Source organism: Prionailurus viverrinus, chromosome E2 (assembly GCF_022837055.1).
Source record: "Prionailurus viverrinus isolate Anna chromosome E2, UM_Priviv_1.0, whole genome shotgun sequence".
Lineage (NCBI taxonomy): Eukaryota > Metazoa > Chordata > Mammalia > Carnivora > Felidae > Prionailurus > Prionailurus viverrinus.
Genome location: NC_062575.1, coordinates 50,171,481 through 50,199,044, shown reverse-complemented (window position 1 = coordinate 50,199,044; position 27,564 = coordinate 50,171,481). Strand labels below are relative to the sequence as shown.

Below are 27,564 nucleotides of genomic sequence, written 5' to 3'. Positions count from 1 at the left end.
GAGAAACTGTCAAGCATGAAAATTCTCTCAGTTGAAAAGGCGATAGGCCGAGACGCAGGTTTTGAAAATATTGTTGATGGGTTCCTTTCCGTCAAAGCCAGGGGGGCCTGTTTTCCCTTTTGCTTCAGGCACCAACATGGCTCAGCACAGGTGCTGGTCTTTATTTAAAATGTTGGTATCTTGTTCATCGAAATAGCATGGATTTTTTGCTATGTTTTGAAAAAAGTATTACATTACAGTATCATTTATCTCGCTAATTGAGTTTTTTGACACTCCCTTAAATTTTGCACCCAAGGCCAGTGTCTCACTTGTTGGCTGTAGTCCTGGCCCTAGTTCTGACCAAACTGTGTCACTGAGTGCAGAAGGATGCCTGCCTCATCCCTGGCCTCCTCTCATGACCCTCCCCAGAAGGCCTTTGACGCCCTCCCGGGTAATGGGTGTGTACATCCTCACTGTGGTCTATCATGAGATCTGGGGCCTGACTGACTCACAGACCTCATCTCCTAGAACTCTCTCCTTGCTCACTCTGCTCCAGCCACACCAGCCACCGTGATTCTCCCTCAGACACATTAGACTCAGTTCTGCCTCAGGACCTTTGCACTTCCATGCCCTCTTCCCCGTGATGTCTCCATGGTTTGTTTCCTTACTTCACTCAGACCTCTGCTCAAATACAATGTCACTTTCTCAGACAGGCCTTACCAGACCACTCTATCAAAAATAGCACACTCCCTCCCCCAAATCACTTGGCCATTTAGTGGCCTAAAACATGGCTTTATGGGGCACCTGGGTGACTCAGTCGGTTAAGCGTCCGACTTCGGCTCAGGTCAGGATCTTGCCGTCTGTGAGTTCAAGCCCTGCATCAGGCTCTGGGCTGACAGCTCAGAGCCTGGAGCCTGCTCCGGATTCTGAGTCTCTCTCTCTCTCTCTCTCTCTCTCTTTCCCTCCCCCACTGGCGCTCTGTCTCTCTGTGTCTCACAAAAATAAATAAATGTTAAAAAAAATTTTTTTAATAAATAAGTTTTAATTGACTTGCAGTGAAATAAAATTATGTTAAATTCTGTCTTGGTAGAAATACATTAACTAAAAATATCATGAGTTTTAATATACTCCGTTTATATTTTTTCAATATTTTTTTCAACTACTTTAGTGTTCTGGAAAAATAATGACCATTAAAAAAGAACCCAAAGCAAGTATACAGGGCCTTTTTCATCAGGCTCTGCTACGGCTCAGCACAGCATTGGTCGGAAGCCGAGAGATAGGGAAGGGCTGTTTCTTGAAGGTGGTAGGCAAAGGGGGAGGGCTGGGAAGTCAAGGTCTGGTTGCAGGAGAGAATCAGGTGGCCCTCATGAGGTCAGGCTAAAGAAGAAACACTTGAGGCCAGGCTGGCAACACCCATTAATGAATTAAATACATTCGTTCCCTCCGGCCCACATCCCTTCTCCTGAAAATCTATCTCCTAGACGTTTGAGGGCTGAAGTGATTTAACTGACTGCTTCCTGGAGTCTGTCGGGGGGAAGGGGTGTCCAGGAGACTTCACCTGGGTAAATGTGACACCAAGAAAGGCAGGGGAAGATGCTCCTTGAATTCCCACCCCTCCCCTATTCACTGTGTCTTTTCATTTTTAACTTTCTATTCCATTTCATTATATATTTTAGAATTGTCTTTCAATGCATTGAAGGGATAAATCATGCAAACTTTTAAAATGCATCTGACATTTTTTAGGGGCACCTGGGTGGCTCAATCTGTTAAGTGTCCACCTCTTGGTTTCAGCTGAGGTCATGATCTCATGGTTCATGAGTTCCAGCCCCACATCAGGCTCTCTGCTGTCAGCACAGAACCCGCTTCAGATCCTCTGTCCTCCTCTCTCTCTCTGCCTGCCCCCCCCCCCCCGCCACTCTCTTTCTTTTGTGGAGAGGAAGGGCAGAGACAGAAAATCCCAAGCGAACTCTACACTGCCTGCCAGAGCAGAGCCCAACCCAGGGCTCGAACCCACAAACCATGAGATCATGACCTGAGCCAAAACCAAGAGTCAGACTCAACCAACTGAGCTACCCAGGCGCCCCAAATAATAGCCTTTAACTATTATCACTGGGGAGGGGGAGCGGCCTTTGGGTCACACAGCGCGGATGTGTGTTTGGCCCCAGAAGCTCCTTTCTTCCTGCTACCCAGTACGGTCTCCTGTCTAGAGGATGTCTGCTCTAAGGTGCAGATGCAGAGAAACGTGGGGTGGAGGCGGAGGGGGGGAGGCGAGGAAGGAAGACGATGTTTCTGTGAGATTGGAGGCCCAGGGGATGGGGCCAGGATATGACCCACCTCAGCTGAACTGGGAGCCTGCAGAGGTGCTCAGGAAATGCTTATCTGATGACCATGAGCCTGGAGTCGGTGGGGAGGGTGGGTGGGGGTGGGGGAGGGGTGGCTAGCCAGGCCGAGAGTTTAATTCCATTGTACATTCCTGATTTCCTCTAAATCCTGAGTATATTATTCAAGTTTTTTTTTTAATGTGTTACAAATTACTTAGAACATACAAAAACAAATAGAGTATAAGTAACATCTCAGTGCTCAGTGGACAAAAAGCATCAAAACAGCTACAATCCCCAGCGGCCCCTTCCCTGACCACACGCCTTTCACTCCTCTTTCCTCTCCTGAGACAAGCGCTACCTTGAACGTGGTACTTGCTTTTTCCTTTAAAAAAAAAAAATTTTTTTTTTAATGTTTATTTATTTTTGAGAGAGACAGAGCATGAGTGGTGGAGGGCAGAGAGAGAGGGAGACACAGACTCCGAAGCGGGCTCCAGGCTCTGTGCCGACAGCTCAGCCCCCGACACAGGGCTCGAACTCACAAACCGTGAGATCATGACCTGAGCCGAAGTTAGACACTTACCCGACTGAGCCACCCCGGCGTCCCAGAACATGATACCTGTAATTTTCCTAGAAATGTCCATGCTTTGAATTTTTTCCCTTTTCCTTTTCTCTGTTCTCCCCCTTTCTTCCCCGTAGACTCTCCCCACAGACCTCCCCCTTCCCTGGGATTTCATGGTAAGAGCCTCACGGAGCTCCTTCTGTTATTCCCCAAAGTCAAATATTCCCATATAGACATTCTATACATAAATACATATAAATACATACATATGCACACGTTGATATCAGATATCAGTGTATGTGTAGATACATACACACACGTACATGCGTATTGTGGTATACAAGCGGGTTTTTTGACATGGGAGGGAGGGGTGGCTGGATGGCTCAGTCGGTTAAGCACCTGACTCTTGGTTTTGGCTTCGGTCATGATCTCACAGTTTCTCGAGTTCAAGCCCCAGGCCGGGCTCTGTGCTGACCCTGCAAGCCTGCTTGGGATTCTTTCTCTCTCTCTCTCTCTCTCTCTCTGCCCCTCCCGCCCCCTCTCAAAATAAATACACATTTTTTTTAAAGGCTATTATTTACTTGTATTGAACTCTGACTTCTGTGCACGTATGGTCATCACCCAAGGTCACAAAACTAGTAGCCGGCAAAGCCGGTGTTTGAACCCGGACAGACTGGTACCAGAGTCCACACTCTTGACCGCCGTCCCTCTCTTTGCTGTGACTCTCGTCTGCACATGGAAGGAGGCACTTCTGATATGATTTTTCTGTGAGGACTTGAGAAGAATACCACAGCCCCGCGGGGGCGAGGGGGGATCTCCCCTGGAGGCCGAGGACATTCCGGGGTCCTTTGCTAATGGATGGAGGCAGGTCAGGGAAGCTCTCGGCTGCTCTATTCTAGTCCATTCTCTCTCCCAGGAAGGACACGTAATGCAGAGGTTATGCGTGCAGGCTCTGAGGCCCGCTGAAGTATTTCTGGGTGAAATGTGATGTCTGGGATTTGTTTTAGAACTAGTCAGCACAAAGCAGAAGGAAGGGAGGAGGGGGGAGGAGGAAGGAAGGGGGGGAGGAAGAGAAGACAGATGGAGGGAAGAGGAGGAAAGGAAGATATGGAGGAGAGGAGGGAGGGAGGGAGGGAGGAAGAGGAAGGGAAAGAAGAGATAATTGGCAGAATGTGGATAATTTTTTTTTTTAATTTTTTTTTTTCAACGTTTATTTATTTTTGGGACAGAGAGAGACAGAGCATGAACGGGGGAGGGGCAGAGAGAGAGGGAGACACAGAATCGGGAACAGGCTCCAGGTTCTGAGCCATCAGCCCAGAGCCCGACGCGGGGCTTGAACTCACGGACCGCGAGATCGTGACCTGGCTGAAGGCGGACGCTTAACCGACTGCGCCACCCAGGCGCCCCAAAATGTGGATAATTTTTGACACAGGGGCTGTGGAGGCAGGGTTGAAGGTTCATTGCACTATTTCCTCTACTTTTGCATGTGTGTTGACATTTCCTCAGTGTTTAACGGGGGAAAAGTTCATCCTCTAGAGTCAGGCAGATGTGGGTTCAAATCCCACAGCTGCCACTTACTAGCCGTCCTTCCTTTCTCCTGCGAGCCTCAGTTTCCTCTTTTACACAATATGGGCAAATAACAGGACAGCTGTCACGATGATTAACACCCTGGGAGACGACTGCTTCCAGCTTTTGAAAGTTTAGGACATGCCAAGCCTTATGCTTTGCACACCTTATGACAATGGGAGGTCAAACTATTTCTTTTCAGTTTATTTATGCATTTTGATTTTTTGTGTGTTTATCTATTTTTGAGAGAGAGAGAGAGAGAGAGAGAGAGGGCACGAGTGGGGGAGGGGCAGAGAGAGAGAAAGACATAGAATCTGAAGCAGGCTCCAGGCTCTGAGCTGTTGGCACAGAGACCGATGTGGGGCTTGAACCCACAAACTGTGAGATCATGACCTGAGCCGAAGTGGGAAGCTTAACCAACTGAGTCACCCAGTTGCACCTATTTATTCATTTAGAGAGAGAGAGAGAGAGAGAGAGAGAGAGAGAATGAATGGGGGAGAGGCAGAGAGAGAGAGAGAGAGAATCCCAAGCAGGCTGGGAGCCCCACGTGGGGCTCGAACCCACGATTCATGAGATCATGACCTAAGCCGAAACCAAGAGTCAGAAGCTTAAGTGACTTAGCCATCCAGGCACCCCGGAAGGTCAACCTACTAATATCTCCCTATGCCAAATGGGAACATGAAGCTCAGAGACGTTACGAGACTTTTCCAAGGTCGCACCACAGAGAACTTGCAAAGTCACCCTACGAACCCGGGTCTGAGTCCAGAGATCTTAACCACTGCCCCCTCTAGGGCAGCGGTTTGGGTTCCCTAGACGTGGGAACTCTGGCCCCACGTGGGGCCTTCAGTTCCCTTTGTGATCTCTATACTAATCAGAATGGGCCAGATGATGCCACAGCAACAAACAGCCCGACCTCTTGGTGGCTTGCGACAGCAACACAGTTTACTTCCCGTTCTCGCGGCATGTCACCTGCGCGTAGGGCTGATGGATTCTGTCTGGCACCTTGCAGACATCATGGCGGACAGAACAGGCTTCCGCCCAGAACCGACTCATGATGCTGCTTCTGCCCTCACCTTCAGAGTCCCTACAAGGACGTCCCCATCCTGCAACACTGGGCCTGGTGACACTTCAGTCCACGGGAATCATGAGTCAGTAGCCACAGATGAGTCCAGCTTCTTGATGCGGGACCTGGAGGTTGGAGACTCAGAGGTCTCTGTCCCTCATCTGCAGAAGGACCGTCTATAATGCCTACATCATAGGGTATTAAATAAGATAAATGATATGAAACACCCAACATGGTCTCACTACAAACAGTACTTCCTTTTTCCTCCCAACACTGTTAGCCACTGAATGTTTGTGTCCCCGCCCCTCCGCCACCCGAATTCATATGGTGACGCCCTAGCCCCACAACGTGATGGTATTTGGAAGTGGAGCCTCGGAGATAATTAGCGTCCTTGCAGGAAAGGAGGAAAGACCAGAACGGGCTCCCTGTCTCTGCCATGCGAGGACAAAGTGAGAAAAGGGTGGGTCTGGAAACCAGGAGGAGGGGGCCTCACCGAAGCCCAACCACACTGACCCCCAGCTCTCCAGAATTGTGAGCAGATGTGTGTTGTGTAAGCCGCCGAGTCTGTGGTGTTTGGTTACGGCAGCCTAAGCTAAGCTAAGCAGCATTTTAACAACTCCCATTCGCCGAACGCTTATTATCTGCTGAGTACTATCTGTAGACATTCCCTTTTCCAGGAGCATTGACTACTCCCATTTTACAGATGAAGAAACTGGGGCTGAGACAGAGGAAGGGACCTGCTCAACGTCACTGTTATTTGCCTGGGGCCCCTTAGCGTCCCTCAGTGTCCACCCCTCTCTGCCCTGTAATGCTGAGGCTAGGAGTTTGAAAACTACATTTCCCAGGCTCCTTTGCCACCTGACTTCTGCAAACGGGAAGCACTCCAGGTCAGGGGGTAAAACGGGCCTTCCCCCACCCCTGCTTCTGGCAGCATCCATGGATCTGGCTGTGATGCCTCCTGTGTGGCCCCAGCCCTGGCCACACAGCAACGCCCCCCCCCCCCCCCATCCGTGGTTCCGGGACAAGCCGCCCGCAGTACAGCAGCAAGGGGGCTCCTCACTTGTGCTAAGACCACCTGCTCCCTTTGGCTTCCCCAGCCCTGGACGTGGGAGCTGCTTCCTGCATTTGCTAGTCCCTGGGGCGCTTCCTATGGAAATTGCAATTCTCAAAAAAAAAAAAAGACCACGCCAGTATCTATATGCTCTTTCAGAACCTTGTGACTGTCACTTGCCGTGGAACCTTGTGACCGTCACTCGCCATCAAGAGTGGATGCTGTCTCCTCTTCCCTTGAACCTGGACGAATACAGCATAGCAGAAGGGGTGCTTTTCGACCTCCGAGCCCAGGTCGTAGTGGGCAGCACGGTTTCTCTCTCTTGGGATGCTCACCCAGGGGCATCTATGGCTGAGTAAGAAATCACCCCAGATTGATCCACTTAAAATAGTGCCTGTTAAGAATCTCACAGTTCTAGGGGCGCCTGGGTGGCGCAGTCGGTTAAGCGTCCGACTTCAGCCAGGTCACGATCTCGCGGTCCGTGAGTTCGAGCCCCGCGTCGGGCTCTGTGCTGACAGCTCAGAGCCTGGAGCCTGTTTCTGATTCTGTGTCTCCCTCTCTCTCTGCCCCTCCCCCGTTCATGCTCTGTCTCTCTCTGTCCCAAAAATAAATAAACGTTGAAAAAAAAAATTTTTTAAAAATAAAAAATAAAAAAAAAGAATCTCACAGTTCTGGAGGTCAAAAGTAGGGGTGGGCTCAGCTGGGTTCTCTGCTTAGGACCTCGCGAGGCTGAAAGCAAGGTCTTGGCTGGGCTGGGCTCTTATCTGGGGCTTGGGATCCTCTTTCGGGCTCACTCGGTTCTTGGCAGAATCCAGTTCCTTGTGTTCGTAGGACCGAGGTCCCCATGTTCTTGCTGGCTCTCGGCTGGGGGTCACTCTTGGCTCCTGGGGGCTGCTCCTGGGTCCTTTCCACATAACCCCCTCCAACTTTAAACCAGCAATGCCACATCATCCTTTTCGTGCTTCAAATCTGACTTCTGCTACCAGCCAGCGAAAACTCTCTGCTTTTCAAGGGCTTATGTGAGTAGATGAAGCACCACCCCCCCATCACCTCTTTGATGATCTCAAAATCAACTCATCTGCAAATCTAATTACATCTGCAAATCCCTTTTGGCATATCACATATTGTCACACGTGTTGAATCTCATCACCTTCACGGTCCCAGGGATTAGGGTGGAAATTGGTGGGGGCGGGGGGGGGGGGGCTTAGAATTCTACCTCCCACAAGCCAAGACCGCATGTTCTGAGCAAGTCCAAGCCATGCAGTGAAGCCCCCTGGAGGTGTCCAGCTATATATAGCCCCCCAAAGGTCTCAGCCAGCAGCCCGCATCAACCGTCAAAGTTGTGAGTGGATGCGCCTCCAGACGGCCTCAAACCACCCCAGCTAATGCACATCATGCAGCAGACACAGGCCATCCCCAAACTCCTACTCCTGAGTTGTTTTATGCCGGTTGGTGTTGGAGTGATTTGTGCCTGGAATACCTTCCTTTCTTCCTCACTGCTCTCCAGCTCCCCTTCCTTCCCTCTTTTGCTCTCCTGGTCCTTCCAGCATTATGTACTCAACCCCCCTTATTGAACCCCTGTTGAAACACCTAGGTTGCTTTTCTTTTCCTGGCTGACCCCTGTTCGTCTATCCCCCGATTCTTCTTTGCTAACAGAACCCTAGTTTGTGCAGAATCTGGGGGCAGCCATGTACCTAATGAGGGGGCTGGGGGCTCTGTCAACCTCAGAGACTGACTCTTGATTAGACAAAGGCAACTGGGATTGCCATCACCTTGACAGGGATTGGCTGGCTCCGTTCTGGACAACGGACACGGGGAAAGTCTGCCAGGGGACGGGGTTTCTGGGAAGACAAGAACGGAGGCCACCTCTTCCAGCTTTGGATATGGTTGCATGAGGGCATGATGCTGCAGCTACAGCCATCATCGTGCAGACACCCACATACTGAGGGCGGCAGGGCAGCAAGATGGGTCTTCAGTGGCTCCTCTGACCTGTGGAATGAATGACCCCTGGGTACCCCTACCTCCATTCTCTCTGTTCAGTTGTGTATTAGGTATTCCTTAGTGCTCCTTCCTCGGGGCCTCCGCCCCTACAGCTCCCTCTGCCTGGGGTGCCCCCATCCACACCCCACACATCCGCATGGCCCTCTGCTCAGATGTCGCCTTCCTGAGACCTCTCAAAAAACAAACAAACAAAACCACACCCCTTCTACAGCCCTCCCATTTCTCTTCCCTGCACTGTGTTTATTATCTGTCTCTGCCACTGAAACATAAACCCTCCTGAGAGCAGAGAGCTTTCTTTACTATGCACCCTCAGTGTCTAGAACTGGGCTTGATGTGTATCGCCTGTGATCGGTAAATATTTGTCCAATTCGTGCCATGCGAATGCTTTGAGTTCTTTTTGTTGGACTTTGTATTACGTTCAGCCAAAAGCAAATGGTTCCTGCCCTCCCCCCCACCCCCATCTTCACCTCACAGCTAAATCCTTTGGGTCCAATGCTTGCTCTAAAATGACACTCACGGGGCACCTGGGGGGGCTCAGTCAGTTAAGCCTCCCACTTCTGCTCAGGTCATGACCTTGCAGTTCACAAGTTCAAGCCCCGAGTTGGACTCCGGGCTGACAGCCCAGAGCCTGGAGCCTGCTTCGGATTCTGTGTCTGCTTCTCTCTCTGCTCCTCCTCTACTCACACTCTCTCTCTCAAAAAGAAATAAACATTAAAAAAGAAAGAAATGCAGATTCTCAGGTCCTACTCCAGATTACATTTAGATAAATGTAAAATAAAAAATAAAATAAAATAAAATAAAATAAAATAAAAACACTCACTCCAGACTGAGCATTTGCTCTCACGCCCACCTTGGCTGCTAGACACGGTCAACTGCAGGAACCCTCAGGTCCCAGAATCCCCAGAGGAGAGAGAGTAGACCACATCAAGGCCCTGTTTGAGGCTTCGGAAGTCAGAAGAAGGAAACCCAAGCCACTTGGTATTGTGGGATGTGGTTCATTCAGATTTGGTTACAGAGGGGTGGCTGAACCCAGATAGAAGAGGGCCCCTGGTGGGAATAGAATGGGCTGCTCTACAAGCCTGGGAAGGGGGTGTATTTGGTCCTTAAGCCCCATCCTGGCTGCCCAGGACTTTGCTAAACCCTAAAGAGGAAGACAGAAGGGGCTGTTTCCCAATGTTCAGGAAAACAGACACAGCCCTAGTCTAAGGGAATGGCCAGGTGTCGGAGACCCCCTAGTTTGAGGAAAGAGGCTTAGTCCTTGCACCCCCCCCCCCCCCCCCCCCCCCCCCCCCCGCATATGAAGATTGTGTGTCCGCAGAGGCCTCTCTAGTCTGAGGTCTGAGAAGTACAGCCTAGTAGGAGGGAGGAGCTACATCCTTCGGGACCCTGGTGTTAAGAAAGAGGACTTGCCTTGGGGAAGCCCTTAGTCTGAGGGAGGAGGCTCAGTCCTGACTTTTCTCACCAGAAGCTTCCAGGCCTAGAAACGTGGAAGGGGGCGGGGAGCCAGGGCGCCCTCTAGCGAGGTGGGAAGCAAGCGGGGTTGAGTGGCTGCGGGGCGAGGGTGGTGGAGGGTTAGGGTGGAGGCGGGACTGCTCAGGAGAGGGCCAGGAAGCCCAGGGCCACCAGCAGCACGGACCGGGCGAGGCGGAGGCCAGGCGGCGCGCCAGAGGGGCACTCGGATTCCAGGATGGCACGCCGGGTGGTGCTGCAGTGGGGCTGGTGGGCCAGCCGGTGGCCGGGGAACGTCAGCAGCGCCTTGGCGGTGGCGGCGGAGACCCCGCACAGGTTTTGGGAGCCGCAGCCGCGCAGGGTCACGTTCTGGCTGCCTGCGGGGACGCGGGTGAGGACGCAGGTGAGGATGAGCGGGCAGGTGTCCTTCGTGCCCACGTGCTCCTGCCACCGCGAGCCACCCCGGCCACCCCCCTCCCGTCCCCGCGCCCGGCCTTCCGGGCTCCCAGAATAAGCCCACTTCCCGGCAACTCCCTCCAGCCCCGTGGGATCTGCCTGCGTCGCCAGGGTTTCCTAAAAGACCAGACTGTCACATCCGACAGGACACATGGCAGCGGGCCAGTCCTGAGGGATGACAGACCCTCGGATCCATGTCTTTGGGGAAAACTCACCGGAAATGTTGGGATCCTCAACCTGGGGTCTGGTCACGGCTGTGCCTTTCATTGTTTTTTGTTTTTTCATTTTTAAAAATTATTTTAAGTTCATTTATTTATTTCGAGAGAGAAAGAGAGAGAGAGAGCGAGTGGGCATGCAGGCAGAGAGAGAGAGAGGAAGAGAGAGAGTCCCAAGCAGGCTCTGCACTGTCAGCACAGAGCCAGATGCCGGGCTGGAACCCACAAACTGTGAGATCATGACCTGAGCGGAAATCAAGGGTCCGCCGCTCAACTGACTGAGCCCCCCAGGGGCCCCATTAAGTCTTTCTCTTTTATTATTTTTTTTTAATTTTTTTTCAACGTTTTTTATTTATTTTTGGGACAGAGAGAGACAGAGCATGAACGGGGGAGGGGCAGAGAGCGAGGGAGACACAGAATCGGAAACAGGCTCCAGGCTCCGAGCCATCAGCCCAGAGCCCGACGCGGGGCTCGAACTCCCGGACCGCGAGATCGTGACCTGGCTGAAGTCGGACGCTTAACCGACTGCGCCACCCAGGCGCCCCAAGTCTTTCTCTTTTAAAGAAATGTCTGGAGGGGCGCCCGGGTGGCTCGGTGGGTTGAGCATGGGACTTCGGCTCAGGTCATGAGCTCACGGTTCAGTGCGTGAGTGACACGTTAGCCTCCCAGCACAGTCTGTATTTTGTCTCAGGGTGCCCTGAACTGGAGTATATTTCCTCACAGAGAGCCATGATGGTCTTAGATTCACTGAAATGCCGTATATAGCGCTTACTATCTCGAATTTTCAATCCAGTAGCCACTAGCCCCATATGGCTGTTGGGCGCTAGACATGTGGCCGGTTTGAACCGAAACGTGCTGTGAATATAAAATCCACACCAGATTCCAAAGGCTTAGTAGCCAAAAAAAAAAAGAATGTAACCTGTCTCATTTATAATTTCTTACATCGATCGCATCGCGTGTTGCAATGACAGCTGTTGCATACGGTGGGGTGCACAAAAAATATTACCAAATTAATGTCATCTCCGACTCGTTACTTTTTAATGTGGCTACTCGGAAAATTTAAGTGCTACACATGGCTTACCCTGTATTCCTTTTGGACAGCACTCATCCAGAAGTCTCATGGATTATCTTATTTAATTCCCACAACAGTCTTCTTTAAAAGTTTATTTATTTTTGAGAGAGAGAGCTCATACGTGCGGCCCGGAGGATCCCAAGCAGGCTCCCGCTGACAGCAGCGAGCCCGAGGGGGGGCTCCCACCCACGAGCTGAGCCGTGAGAGCATGAGCCGAGCCACCCAGGCGCCCCTAATTCCCACAGCCGTCCTATAAGTTAGAGACCCCAAACCCAAGCCATGCCCGAATCCAAAACCTGTGCGCTCAGGCTTACTCACGGGCACACGCATGCACGTACACACGTGTATATTACCTTCTATAGACAGCAGGTCCAGCTGGACACATTCAGTCTCCCCAACGGGACACTGCACGTAGAAGGAGGAATTGCAGGGCCCCGGGTGGCCGTTAGGACATGTAGGACACAGGAACCCGCTCAGGGGGTGTGAGGCTGGCACCCCTTCTGTAAAGGGGAGGCTGACAGTCAGGACCTCTCAGGACCTCCAGGACCCTCTGTGCACTTAGGCTCTCCCGCAGGGGAATGACCTTATTGACATTTGCCCAACTAGCTGGGGTCAGGGTGACTTCAGGCAGCCCGGCTGCGGAACTGGGCAGGTGGCGGGGGGGGGGGGGGGGGGGGGGGCTCCCGCCTGCCTGCCTTCCTCGACTCAGGACAAACTCTCCTCCAGAGCACCCCACCACTTCCGTGGCCACCCCCTGACTGCTTTCCGGTGGCGGCGGCATACCGGGAGGAGTGAGTGCTTGGCAGTTGCCTTGGCAACAGGTGGAGTTGATCTGGAAGCCGAAGTCCACGCTGGAGGTGAAGGCAGAGACAGAGCTGCCAAATAGGCAGTCCCTGAGGGCCACACAGGAGCCGCTTCTCCAGACGACAGAGTCACCTTTCCCTAAAGCTGAGAGATGTGGGGGGCAGGCTTACGGGAAAGGCAACCATAAGCCACCCCCTCACTGGAAGCTCCCAAATCCCTCTGGGTGCCATTGTTGGCATTCACTTCGCCTGACGGTCCGCCCTAATACACTCAAAGCCTGTCACCGGTCATCAAGACACACGGCTCAAAAGCCTTCCTTCCTCCGCCTTGTCCAGTTAGGGCTCCAATGAATAGGACATCTCTGTACCTGTGATGTCTCCCAACCTGTCTATGAGAACCTCGCAGGCTTAGCCAGAAAGTTCTCAAGGATCCTAGAACTGTTCACATGGTACTCTACCCTTACCAACCCCACTTACGTAGTTAAAAGACAGAGAAAAGCAGGTTTCCAGTTCAACGCCCCTTCCCAATGACCGAAGGGTCTAGTTTTTCCCTTTATGGGGCAGACGGACAGGGGCCTTAGCAGGCTCCTTGCCCAGAATGTTGACGTAGAAACCAAGATGGCTGCAACGGTCTCTCCCACCCCACATGCATCTCTGTATCTTCACTTACCACTCCCACATCAAGAGGTGGAATCCATTTCCTCACCCCCTTAACCCGGAGCTGGCCTTGTGACTCGCTCTGATCAATAGACCCGTGGCAGGAGCGACGCTGTGTCAGTTCTGGGCTCCTCTCTTACGAAGCCCGTGGCTTCTACCTCTTCCTTCTCGGAAGCCAGCCACCATATTGGAAAGAGGCTCAGCAAGGCTACTGACTGATTGATGATAGACCACACGGACAGAGGCCCCGGAAAGCAGGAGGCCGTACTGAACATTCCAGCCCCAGCCGGGTTCCCAGCGGAATGCAGCCACAGGGGGAACCTCACCCCTTGGAGGAGGAGACCTGCCCAGCTGGGCCGTGTCAACCCACAGAATAGTGAGAAGTAATAAATCATGGGGTTTTTTAGCCACAACGCGGTTTTTTTTTTCATTGCACCCTCCCCACACCCCCCAAAAAAACCCACATAATAAAAAATGTACCCTCCTAGGCCTTATGAGTGGTATTAACTATATTTACATTGTTAGGTAACAGGTCTCTGGAACGCTTTCATTTTGCAATCCTAAATTACTTAAAAATTTTTATTAATGTGTATGTATTTTTGAGACAGAGAGACAGGGACAGAGCATGAGCAGGGAAGAGACAGAGAGAGACAGAGACACAGAATCCAAAGCAGTCTCCAGGTTCTGAGCTGGAAGCACAGAGCCTGACGCAGGGCTCGAACTCACGGAGCGTGAGATCATGACCTGAGCTGAAGTCGGACGCTTGACCCACTGAGCCACCCAGGCCCCCCCCCGTGTGACATCACATCTTAAATTCACATACTCTGCTGCAACTAGCCTCTGTCCTCCACCGCCGGGAAAAGGCCGCCATGGCCGGAGTCAGGGCGGCGAACACGGAGGGCAAGGAGAGATCTTGGTGAGCCGCGTTTCTGCCACCCCCACCCAATCCTGTCTCCGGGGACACTCACCTAGGATGCCTGCTGTCTGAAGGCAGTAGTTCCGATCTGCTGGGCAGAGGACAGTGTCACAACTATTGAGTCCTGAGCAGGTGACACAGACAGTGACCCTATCCGTGGTCAGAGACGTGTTTGCAGGGGGACCTAGGGAGAAAGGAAGATGAGCAGGCTGGAGAGCAACCTGTGCGTGTGTGTGCGCGCGCGCGTGTGTGTATTTCTGGGCACATCAGCGTATGTGCACCTCTACAATGATGTAGTTTGTGTGCCCAAGCCTGTTTCCCTGTGTACACACGGGGCTGTGTGTGCCTGTGTTGAACTCTGTTTTGGAACCGTCGGCAGAGGGTGGGGGCGTTTGTGTGTGGCCTCCCTGTGTGAGAAGGTGTCTACATCTCTGCGTGAACAGAGCACATGTTTATGTGTATATATAAAAGGCTGATTTTGTGGGTCTGGGTATGTCTGTGTTCCCAGCAAGGTTTAGGGTGCTTGGATATATATCTGGAGTACAGATGTGAATGTCTGTGAATGTTAGAGTGTTTCGGCACGTCTGTGTATATTTTGTACTTTCGTATATTTGTGTGTTGGTGCCTGTCCACACACACGGATCTGACAACTGACGAGCCCCCCTGCATGGATCTGTTACACGTCCAGAGGGACTGTATATGCAAAAATTCCATGTCTTGTGTTCCAGTTGTTGGCTAGCCTACTTAGTCCTTTCTCCTTCCATATTGTTTTAAAGTTTATTTATTTTTGAGAGAGAGAGAGAGAGAGAGATAGAAACAGAGCACAAGCAAGGGAGGGGCAGAGATAGAGGGGGACACAGAATCTGAAGCAGGCTCCAGGCTCTGAGCTGTCAGCACAGAGCCCAACGATGCGGGGCTCGAACTCAGGAACCGTGAGATCATGACCTGAGCTGAAGTCGGATGCTCAACCGACTGAGCCACCCAGGCACCCCTCTCCTTCCATATTGTAAATTTTGAGCTCCTGGGTCTTTTTCTTTTCTCTATTGTGATCATTCATTGAACCCACTGTTTAATTTTTTAAAGTAAAACTCCCCCAGGGGCGCCTGGGTGGCTCAGTCAGTTCAGTGCCCGACTCTCGTTTCGGCTCAGGTCATGATCTCACGGTTGGTGCGAATGAGCCCTTCGTCGAGCTCCACACTGAGCGTGCAACCTGCTTAAGATTGAGGCTTCCACATCCCTGGAGCCGAGGGAAGGCCGCTCTACCCACATTTGAAAATTGCCTCTCTCCCCTCTGAAACGTCTGTGATTCTGTTCTGTTGTCTCGCTTAAAAAAAGCTGTTGCCCTGGTCAGTGCTATCTCAATTAGCATCTCTCTTTTCTGGAAGACAAAACTTATTGTCCTTGTTCTTTGTTAGGCCAGAAGAAGAGTTTGGGCAAACCTGTCTTCTTACACAAGCAAGGAAGTGAAGGAAAGAAAGAAAGAGACTTCTTATTTCAACAGAGTTTGTATCTCTAATCTCATTTACATGACAGGATGCTTGTGTTTAGAAATGTGTGCTCCTCTGTACGTGTGTTTGGGGTGCTGGGATACAGATGGGGATGGTTGTGGATGTGTGGGTGTGTGCCAGTTGGATTTTCTGCTTCTAGGAGTGTTAACTGATGTGTGGGTGTGCACGCGCGCATGTGCACACACGCGCGTCTGTGAGCTTATAAGGGTAACTGCATTCCCTGAGAGCATATTGGGAGGGGGAGGGGATACCCTGGAAACACATAGGATTGGGAAGGGCATGTGGGATCTAGGAAGGGCAGAGAAAGTAGAATCTCAGGAAGTCAGAGTTCAAAGTACCTGGCAGGGTGGGTGTAACCACATAGTTGCATTCAGGCTGGCTGACGAGACGAAATCCAGACGCTTCTGGGCCCAGGGTGGTGTTCACTTGCAGGTGGCAGACATTTGGGGTAGCACAGCCCTTCAGGATTTGGGGACCCCCTGCAGAAACAGGGGGAAGCGGCAGGGGGAGACTCAAAGCCAGAGGCTTCCCACCTTTCTGACTCTGTCTAGGTCTGAAAGTTCCCTTCTCTGTTGACAGTTCTATATGATTCATTGTCAAATCTGCTTGGTCATTTCGTACAACCTTTTGATGCCTGCTCATTTTTGTGATTCTAATTTTATTCTTTCAGATATACCACATATGGTTACGTTCTGTAGCTGATCATTACAATAGCTCCTCGTGAGTCTAATCTCGTGTTTGTTGCTTTTGCTCTCACTTATGGTAGCTTGTTCCCTTGTGCATTTTGTGAGCTCTGATTGTGAGCTCATATTTGGTTGATGTTGATCTTGGGGGGGCGGGGTATCCTGAGGGCTTTTCGGGTGGAAAGGATTTGCCTTTGCTTGTACTGAAAACTAGGAGGTACTGCCAACCTGGGATCATTTCAGTCTCCTTCCGAGGTTTCCCGCTTATGTGGAGCTCTAAGAGTCAGCTCCCCAGCCGTGCCACGGACCCAAGACCTAGTCACCCAAAGCAGGGTGTCATCAGCATTTGCTCTCAGGGCCACTCTGCCTTTTATGTTTGCTTACTGCTCTTGTTCTGAATTCCGCTCACATTTTTATTTTGTCTGGGGATCCTTGGAAATTTCCCTAACTTCCTATAAGCCCCCCAAAGCATGGAGAAATAATTTTGTACACCTAGTTCGTCTGTAAATAATGGCATACCAAGAGGGATGATAACGGGAACAGGCTATAAAGGGTGTATTGTCCATAGATTATTTATTTATTTATTTATTTATTTATTTATAATTATTGATTTTTGAGAAGGAGAGAGAGAGTGCAAGCAGGAGACGGACAGAGAGAGAGAGGGAGACACAGAATCCAAAGCAGGCTCCAGGCTCTGAGCTGTCAGCACAGAGCCCGACGCCGGGCTCGAACCCACGAACCGCGAGATCATGACCTGAGCTGAAGTTGGATGCTGGGTTGGATGCAGGAGCCCCTCTGTAGAGCACTTAAAAACAATAATAAAACTGACTAGGGGAGCCTGGCCAGCTCAGTCTGTAGAGCATGGGACTCTTGATATTGGGGAGCTGAATTTAACCTCCACGGTAGGCGTAGAGCTTACTTAAAAAAAATGGGGCACCTGGGTGGCTCAGTTGGTTAAGCATCCGACTCGTGATTTCAACTCAGGTCCTGATCTCACAGTTTGTGCGATCAAGCCTTGTGTTGGGCTCTGCACTGACAGTGCGGAGCCTGCTTGGAATTCTCTCTCCCTCTCTTTCTGCCCCTCCCTCGCTCAAGCTCTCTCTCTCTCAAAATAAATAAATAAGCATTTAAAATAATAATAATAATAATTATTATTATTATTATAAAAAAACTGACTAAACATCAATCTGTTTCTTTTTATCACCCTATTCCAACATTTCCAAACAATGGCAGTGATAAAGTACCCCTCCCCCCAGGGCGGACCACTCCCACCACTCACGTCCCCCCTCCCTTACCTCACACCTTCCCAGTATGCCACTGTTAGTAGCAGGAAGACCTTTCAGAGGTCCAGTCTACCAGGAGCAGAAGCCCGGACCGTTCCTTCCTGTCGCTTTGTTTGCCTAATAGTTAGACTATGTTCTATTCTAAGCCTTTTGCTCAAAAAGCCTCTGCTCCAACCGTTTGCAAACGCATAGGGGTGATTTTAAAATACACCTGCAAATTCTTTGACACATCAAGAAGTGAGGGTACTAGGCTTCCTCCTCTTGAAACTGATGAGGGAAACAAAGGCAAGAGAAATGTAGCTTAAATTAAATCTCCTCACAGCTTGTAGCCCACTGATAGACACCTGAAACATGCCATGTGACTTTCCTCAAGGAACTCATGGCTGCCTTAGTGCCTTCATGTTTATATTTTATTAAAAGTAACCTTATCTTGGGGCGCCTGGGTTGCTCAGTCGGTTGAGCACTGACTTTGGCTCAGGTCATGATCTCACAGTTCATGAGTTCAAGCCTGGCATCGGGCTGTGTGCTGACAGCTCGGAGCCTGGAGCCTGCCTCAGATTCTGTATCTCCCTCTCTCTCTGCTCCTCCCCTGCTCGTGCTCTGTCTCTCTGTCTCTCTCTGTCTCAAAAATAAATAAACATAAACATAAAAAAAAAAAGTAACCTTAACTTAATAGCAGCTAGCCCCTCAAGGTCCTGGAAGCCATGCTTCCAAATTCCTTAGAGACTTACTTTTCTTCTATACCCCTCCCTTCACAAACATAAAAATATAAAATCAGTCACCCCAGTGCAGCTCTTCCTGCCCACGGGTCCTGTCCCCGTGCTTTAATAAAATCACCTTTTTGCACCAAAGACGTCTTAAGGATTCTTTCTTAGCCGTTTGCTCAAGAACCACATCAAAACCAGATGGACTTTTGTGATCGTTTGAACCAACAAAGCATGGTAAAATGACATCATGTGACCTCCAAGGCTAGCTCATGTAAAAGTGGGCAGCTGCCATTTTGTTTGCTGGAATACTCGCCCTTAAAGTCTTCAGTCACCATGCAAAGGTGGTGGCAGCCATGATGTGGGGAAGCCCAATCTGACCAACGTGAAGCAACAACATAGACAGGCCCTAAGATTACGTGAAGAGAGAGAGAGAGAGATGCCTAACTAGCCCCGGCCCCTGCCCTGTTTGCTGAGCTAGTCAGTACTGAGATCTTCAGCCAGCATATAATGAGCCCTAAGGCGGCCATGCTGTGAGGAAGCCGAGTCTAACCAATGTGGAAAACCCACCCTGGAGAGGCCCAGAGTCTACGTGTGTGAGATGCTCAGCAAACCCCCAGTTGCCCGGTTCCAGCTCCGGCCACACTCTGACTGTGATCCCGTGAGAGACTCAGAACCATCCGGGTGGGCCTTCCACAATTCCCAACCCACAGAAACTGTAAGAGTTAACAAAATGGGGCACCTGGGTGGCTCAGTGGGTTAAGCATCTGGCTTTGGCTCAGGTCATGATGATCTCATGGCTCGTGAGTTCAAGCCCCATGTCGGGCTCTATGCTGTCACAGTTGAGCCTGCTTCAAATTCTCTGTCCCCAACCACCCCCCCGCCCCTCCCCTGCTCTCTCTCTCTCAAAAATAAACATTAAAAAAAAGAGTTAATAAAATGATGGCTATTATTTTAAGCTGCTACATTTGTGAGCGATTTGCTAATAGCAACCGGTGACCAGAACACCATGCAAATGAACCTCAACACTTGTTTGTGCGTGTCGGAGGCAGGCCCACCACACAAGCGCCTCCAGAAGGGAAGGAACCCTTACCTCCATTCCACGTCCCGCTGAGGGTGAGACACATAGTCTGGTCCCCTGTGCAGTTCATGACCGAAAGGGAGTCACAGGAGGCCGACTTGTCCCCAGAACAGTAAGGACATTGCACTCCGTTGAGCTGGGCTTCAGACCCTGCCTCTGGGAGGAGTGGGTGTGGTTGGTGTGGGGTGAAGGCTGAGAAACACGCCCCCCCCCTTCCCCCACCAGCCCTCTGCATTTCCTCCAAAGTGGGACCAGCCTGGTCTCAGCCACCTCCTTCCAAACCGTGAAGATATACTCTGAAGAGCAGCAGACAGAGCCGAAGGTGGGGCCACCCCACACCGGTGCTTCGTCCTAAAACCTTCGGGCTAGATCCTGTGGGTTCCTTTACCCATTCCACAAACATTTCTTGAGCACCCACTGTGCCAGGCCCCGTTCTGGAGACCCAGTCCTGACCGCACGGAGAAAAGCCCTCCCTTGAACCCATTTAATTCCAAAAGTGATTAAAAAGTAACCCTGAGGGGCGCCTGGGTGGCTCAGTCGGTCAGCTGTCTGACTCTGGCCCAGGTCATGATCTCACAGTTTGTGAGTTCAAGCCCCGCATGGGGTCCTGTGCTGACAGCCCAGAGCCGGGAGCCTGTTTCAGATCCCGTGTCTCCCTCTCTCTCTCTCTTCTTCTCCCCCACTCATTCTCTCTCCCCCTCTCTCTCTCTCTCAAAATTAAAATAAACTTTAAAAAAAACTAATCCTGAAAAAAAGATTAATCCTGTTATTTTAGGTTTTAAGATACTGTGTTCTAGCCTCCGGGCTCTTTACCATTTGATCAATTTCAGAGCTTTCTTAGAGGTCTGAAACATTTAAGAGGAAGCTGCTTAAGCAGATTTTTTTCCCTGAGTCAAAGCTAAGCCATGACTCGTTCTAAATGTGATTTATGATGCACTATTGGCAAATACTGAAAAGTAGACCAAAGAAAACATGACCACAGAACTGTGTTGGCTAATACGTGGCCCCTGTGCACCTATAGCTGTTGAGCTCTTGAAATGTGGCCAGTTCCCCTCGTCCGCTGTTGGTGGGAACATAAACTGGGGCAGCCACTGTGGAAAACAGTATAGAGGTTCCTCAAAAAAATTAAAAGTAGAAATACCATGTGATCCAGCAATTTGACTACTGGGTATTTACCCAAAGAAAGCAAAAACGCTAATTTGAAAAGATAGTGGTACCCCTATGTTTATTGCAGCATTATTTACAAAGGTCAAGATACGGAGACAAGCCAAGTATCCATCCATAGATGAATGGATAAAGAGGGTGTGGCATATATATATGGTTAACAAAGGGGAAATGGGGGTGCCTGGGTGGCTCAGTCAGTTGGGCAACCGACTCTTGATCTTGGCTCAGGTCATGATCACAGGGTCACGGGATCAAGGCCCACATTGGGCTGTGTGCTAAGCCCGGAGCCTGCTTGGGATTCTCTCTCTCTCTCTCTCTCTCTCTCTCTCTCTCTCTCTCCATCTTCCCCTCTCCCCAGCTTGTGCTCTCTCTCTCCCTCTCTAAAACAAAAAATATATAAATAAATAATAAATAAATTTTTAAAAGGGGGGGTGGGTGGAGGGTGGGCAAAATGGGTGAAGGGGAGTGGGAGATTAAAAAAAAAAGAAACGGGGGCTCCTGGTGGCTCAGTCGGTTGAGCGTCTGGCTTCGGCTCAGGTCATGATCTCTTGGTTTGTGGGTTCATGCCCCGTGTCAGACTCTGTACTGACAGCTCAGAGCCTGCAGCTTGCTTCAGATTCTGTCTCCCTCTCTCGGCCCCTCCCCTATTCGCACTCTGTCTCTCTCTCTCAAAAATAAATAAACGTTAAAAAAAAATGTGGTAGGTTCCCTTTGAGATGTGCTGTGAGTATAAAATAACCCTAGATTTCAGAAGCTTAGTTTGAAAAAATAAAATACCTCATCAATAATTTTATATTGATTATGTAAAATCAATATGCTTTTTAAATTTTTATTTATTTTTGAGAGAGAGAGCAAGCCGGGAAGAGAGAGAGAGAGAGAGAGACAGAATCCGAAGCCAGCTCCAGGCTCCGAGCTGTCCGCACAGAGCCCGACGCGGGGCTCGAACTCATGAACCATGAGATCATGACCTGAGCCAAAGTCAGATGCTTAACTGACTGAGCCACCCAGGCCCCCCATGATTTTTAAAATTCAAAAATCGTTACATGTCGAAATAATATTTTAGACATGTTACCTTAAATGAGATACATGATTAGAATTAATTTCGCCTGGTTTCTTGCACTTTTTCACGTGGCTACTAGCAAAGCTTTCATTCCATCTGTGGTTCCCATTACATTTCTCCTGGGGCTGCTATAGATTGCCCACCAGCAGACAATTACTCCAAGTATTTCAAGACAGTCCCTTTGATCTTTCTCTACACACAGGAATGTTTGTTTAACACAGTTATAATCATAATTGGCATTTACAGGCTGAATGGCGTGCCCACCTCTCAGCTTGGGACGGGCTGTTTTATTTGGGGAGAAGTAACAATTTTTAGGAGGAGTCAAACCCCAGTTGTTTGAAAGTCTGGCTCGTAGCCCCCGAGGTGGAGCTGTCCGGGGTCTCCCCGTGGCTACACCTGCCAAATACAAATTCCTTCTTTGGAAAAATAACCAAGCAACAAAGTGATCTTTATCACTGCTCAGAGCCAGGTCTGGAGGAAGGCCAGCGAGGAGGCGCTCACTCTCAAGGGCGCACAAGTGCAGAGTCAGCGCCCGGAAGTAAATGCCTCCTTAAAATTCGCACCCTGGGGCCTCGCTGGCCTCACCCTAGAACCGGGCCCATCGCTACCTGTACATTTCTTGCTCTGCTTGGCTAACCCTCAAGGGGAGCTTCTCTCCTAAGGAGAAATAAAATTCTGGGGCTCCTCTCCAGCCGCCCGATAACTCAGTGAATACAACTACAATTTCCGTAGTGCCTGCTATCTGCCAGCCTTGTGCTCCAAAGCACCCCCTGCAAAGCCTCTTTCACACCCATTTTTCCGGAGGAGAATACTGAGGTCAGCCAGGCAGAGCTGGCAAGCAAGGCCAAGTCCCCACAACACCCCACCTGGCGGCCCGACCCCCAAGTGCTGCCAACAAACCTTGTCGGGCGGCCCTGCCGCAGCCGTTTACACAGCAGTCTGTGCTGACCCAGAGGCTCGAGTGGGGGCCGTAGGTCAGGGTGTAGACACCTTCTCGGCATTCCGAGACTACACACGACCCGTTCCTGATGAGGGTCCCATTTTCTAGGGATAGACGTTGAGGAGGGGGAGATTAGGGACTCTCACCGCCCTCCCAGGACCTCTGTCCCCTCTGTAGCAATCCCCAGAGGTCAGGCTGGGACCTCAGCTGGGATTGAAGCCACCCCACCCCTCTTCCCCAGCAGCACCGAGCTGAGCGAGTCAAAACTTTGCGACCTTCAGTCCCAGGGTGGTTCGTCCACGCCCCTCTCCCCCCACCCCGTGCCCACCCGCTTTGTTGGGCCTCCGCCCAGCCCCCGTCTGGTCCCCCACCCAGCTGCATCTGGCCAAACACGCAGGCTTCCTTGGTGGGAGGACAGGTCATCTCGGTGCAGTTTCCCAGCAAAGAGCAGACTGGACACGTCTTGGAGGTCCCTGCGGGGAGAGAGGAGTGATCAGACCCTGTAATTTGAGGAGAGAACACAGGCGTGTGCACACACACAGGGTTCACGAATAGAATTAAGGGGGGGGGGGCGCCTGGGTGGTTCAGCCGGCTAAGCGTCCGACTCTGGATTTCAGCTCAGGTCGTGACCTCGCGGCTCATGGGTTCGAGCCCCATGCCGGGCTCCGTGCTGACCGTGCAAAGCCTGCTTGCGATTCTCTCTCCCCTCTCTCTCTGCCGCTTGCTCACTCTCTCTCTCTCTCTCTCTTAAAACTAAATAAACTTTCGGGGCGCCTGGGTGGCACAGTCGATTAAGCGTCCGACTTCAGCCAGGTCACGATCTCGCGGTCCGTGAGTTCAAGCCCCGCGTCGGGCTCTGTGCTGACAGCTCAGAGCCTGGAGCCTGTTCCAGATTCTGTGTCTCCCTCTCTCTCTGCCCCTCCCCTGTTCATGCTCTGTCTCTCTCTGTCTCAAAAATAAATAAACGTTAAAAAAAATTATTAAAAAAAAAAAACAACTAAATAAACTTTCAAAAAATTGGATTAAGGGCTGGGGGGCGGGGCGCAGGGCACGGCTGTTGGGAGATCAAGGAACATTTTCCCGGAGGGTGTGTAACTGGCGTTCAGGGGGGCAAAACGCAAAAAGTTTGGAGGCAGAAATCAGCATCTCCAAGCTGAAGATGCTATTGATCCCCATCTGATCTACCAGTTCTCGCCAGGCAACTCTCTCCAAACACCTCCATCGGGAGCCCACAGTTGAGCGTATAAAAGTAGAATGTCCCATAGGGCGCCTGGGTGGCTCCGTCGGTTAAACATCCAACTGGTTTCGGCTCAGGTCGTGATCTCACGGTTCGTGGGTTCAAGCCTCGCATCAGGCTCCACACTGATAGTGTTGACTTGGGATTCTCTCTCTCCCTCTCTCTCTCTCTCTGCCCTTCCCCACTCACTTTCTCTCTCTCTCTCACTCTCCAAATAAATAAATAAACTTTAAAGAAAAAAAATTTTTTTTAATGGAATGTCCCTTCTTAGTGTAGGCTGGGGAGAATTGTATCCGTCCAGGAAGCTGTCATCTTCTTCTTCTTCTTCTTCTTCTTCTTCTTTTTTAATGTTTATTTATTCTTGAAAGAGAGAGAGACAGAGCACGAGCAGGGGAGGGGCACAGAGAAGGAGACACAGAATCCGAAGCAGGTTCCAGACTCCGAGCTGTCAGCACACAGCCCGACTCGGGGCTCAGACTCAGGAACTTCAAGATCATGACCTGAGCCGAAGTCGTACACTTAACCGACTGAGTCACCCAGGTGCCCCATGGCAGCCTTCTTCTTCACCTGCAGAGGGGCACCTGGGGCTCTTCCGAGAATCCACAGGCTCGAAGTAGCCCGGTCTGAAGACTGCAAACCGTGCCTCATACCTGCTTCTTATACATGAATAGGAGAGGAGACAGAACACAGATGGGTTTAGAGTCTCACTCGAGGTCACACAGTGCGATCCTGGCTAAGTGCTGGGCCACTTAATCCCCAACCTGAGCCCAAGGCGCAGGTTTAGAACCAAAGAGGAGACAGGCAGGCAAGATAAAGGAATAATAATAACTGCTCCTGGGGCGCCTGGGCGGCTCAGGAGGTTGAGTATCTGACTCTTGGTTTCCACCCAGGTCATGATCTCACAGTTTGTGGTTTCGAGTCCCACGTCAGGCTCTGCGCTGACAGTGTGGAGCCTGCTTGGGATTCTCTCCCTCTCTCTCTGCCCCTCCCCATTCTCAAAATAAATAAAAAAAAAAAAAGAAAAGAAAAAAGAGAATTAAGGTCACAAAGCTAAGAACGGGCAGAGCCAAGATGTGAACCCTGGCAGGCTGGCTCCAGAACTATGTTCTCAAACACAGTTCAGCTGCCTCTGCTAGACAAAAAGCTGAGGGAGAGAGGGAGCCGGACCCCAGATTCTGAAGCTGGATTCCCACCCCGCATGTGAACACGGACTGTCTCTCTCGCTCTTTCTTTCGTTCCTGCTCTCAGGGACCACACGTAAAGTGCCTACCTGCTGGGGTGGCCAGCGCTCCCAAGAGCGCCAGACTGGTGAGGAGCTGGAGCATGATCCAGGCTGGAGGGGAGGAAGCAGGACACAGGTGACCTGGCCTTTTATGCAAGGGCTAGACTGGCAGACCTAGAAGAGAGAGAGCAAACAGGTGAGGGAGATAGTGGCCCCACCCTCCATCCTGGCCACTGGGACACCTGGCAGTGGGGGGGGGGGGCGCAGGCAGGGGCATTAGGGAGGAGCATGGAGATGGGGAAACTGAGTCCTGAGAGGCAAGAGGGAGAAAGAGTCATGAGGCCAAAGAAAGAAGGGCATGCTGGCATTACCATTGCTATTATGAACGCGTTCCTGATCATTCCATAGAGACTGAATCCCTACCATAGTCTACAAGCCATTACCCTTAATCCTAGAAGGGATACAGTATTCCGATATTTGACCGTCTATCGGTACAGGTCAGCCTCTGTGACAGTAACCACGAGGCCTGCTGGCCTCCACAGACCTGGTGTTGCTAGAACATGGGGGTGCCCGGGAGGACCCGGGCATGCCACAGGGGCGCTCGGGGTCTCAGGACAGCTAGCAGATTTCTACCAACCAAATCTGGAAGTATTTCCATAGTTTGACGGCTGGTACAGTTTAAATGAGCCCCGAATTTCCCGCATTTTATAGGGAAAGCAACTAAGTCTCAGAGCCATTAAGGCCCTTCTCCAGAGCCACCAAGCGAGGACATTGGCATAACCAGGATCTGAACACAGGCCTCTCTGACCTGACTGCTGAGCCTCACGGAGAGGGAAGAGGGAAGACAGCCCCCCACCCTCACCTAGAAAATGGCCTGCCTCAGCCGGATGAGGCCTGCATTTCTCTTCTGCTCCTGCCTCTGACTGGGCAGCCTTGATTTGCACATCTGTTTAATGGGAATAAGGTCGATCTCAAGGACCCCACAAGAGGCCCGCAGCCCCAGTGCTTGGTCTCCGTCAGAGTCACCTCCTCATTGCTTCGCCTCCCCACCTGCCTCTCCTTTGACTTATATCTCTGGGGATATCCCGTCCTTGGTTTCAGTCCTCAGTGCGTCCGTCCACTAAATTGGCACACTCCACCCTCTCCTGCTGACGCTGGGCACATGGTGGCCGTGTTCCCATTGGGAGGATTCTGCTAGCGATGTTCCGGCTCTAAGGAAAGCACACACGCTTCCAGAAGAGCATGAGCACTTTGGATCCAGATGGCCTGGGTTCAAGTTCCCGTCCTGCCGCTTCAAGCTCAGTGGCCCCGGGCAAGTCACGTCACCTGCCAGGGCCTCAGTTCCCCTTTTGTCAGATGAGGACAGGAGAGGGGCACTTGGGTGGCTCTGTCCGTTGGGCACCTGACTCTTGATCTCGGCTCAGGTCATGATCTCATTGTTTGTGGGATCGAGCCCCAGGTAAAGCTCTGCGCTGACAGCTCGGAGCCTGTTTGGGATTCTCTCTCTCTCCCTCTCTCTCTGCTCCTCCCCTGCTCACACTCTCTCTCTCTTTCAAAATAAATAAATAAATATTTAAAAAAAAAAAAAGGAGAGGAGGGGGACCTATGTCAAGGCCTGCCATGAGGGATTAAATGAGTCAATGTACGTAGAACACTGAGGACAGTAAGCACTGTGTATTGTCATCATCATTTAGCAGTGTGCCCTACAAGGCTGGGGCTGGCCTCTCCCCTTGGCTCAGAGGAGAGATCCCAAACAAGAAAAAGAGCCAGTCCAAGGTCAGCCGCAGGCCTGTTGGGCTCCCCAGAGTCCAGGCGGGGCCCTCAATCAGCGGGTATAATCAAGGAGCTTGAGGGGCACCTGGGTGGCTCAGTCGGTTCAGCGTCCGACTTTGACTCAGGTCATGAAGTCACGGTTCGTGAGTTTGAGCCCCAAGTCGGGCTGTGTGCCGACAGCTCGGAGCCTGGAGCCTGCTTCGGATTCTGTGACTCCCTCTCTCTCTCTGCCCCTCTCCCACTCGCACTCTGTCTCTCCCTCAAAGATAAATAAACATTAAAAAATTAAAAAAAAAAAAAAAAAGCAGCTTGGGCCTAAGGGAGGAGGGAGCCTGACGGGGTGCTGTGGCAGGGAGAAGCTTCTGGAGGAGGTCTACGCTTTCTCAGTGGACCGAGAACCCTTTGGTCCAGGAGAAGTGGGAAGAAGGGAGAACAGGTGCCCCAGTCTGGAGTCTGGAGTCTGGAGTCTGGAGTCTGGAGTCCGGGGGGGAGGGACTTTTGTCCCTCTGGTGCTTTGTGACTACAAACCTATCTCCTATCTCCTCAAAGGTTAGCTGATAACTCAGGCTCCGCAAACGGGCCTGGAGTTGCACAAACACGAGGTAAAGTGTATGAAGGACAGGCAGGCAGGCAAAGGACATGTTCTTGCCCTCACTTTGAAACCTGGAGGTGAGAGGCACCTGGGGGGCTCAGTCAGTTGAGCACCCGACTCTTGATTTCGGCTCAGGCCATGATCTCACGGTTCGTGGGGTGGACCCCCACATCGGGCTCTGCGTTGGCAATGCGGAGCCTGCTTAGGAT

At 51.2% G+C, this 27,564-nt stretch overlaps 1 protein-coding gene across 1 annotated transcript; it reads right to left on the bottom strand.

Annotated features, from left to right (window-relative positions):
- Positions 1-9,550: 9,550 nt before the first annotated feature.
- Positions 9,551-19,490, bottom strand: LOC125153363 (uncharacterized). The gene is made up of 6 exons (XM_047836441.1): positions 19,380-19,490; positions 15,955-16,095; positions 14,161-14,292; positions 12,516-12,680; positions 12,086-12,232; positions 9,551-10,366 (listed from the first exon to the last, which is right to left on the bottom strand). The coding sequence occupies exons 1-6, from the start codon at positions 19,435-19,437 to the stop codon at positions 10,134-10,136; spliced, it is 876 nt and encodes a 291-aa protein (XP_047692397.1). The 5' UTR covers positions 19,438-19,490; the 3' UTR covers positions 9,551-10,133.
- Positions 19,491-27,564: the final 8,074 nt, after the last annotated feature.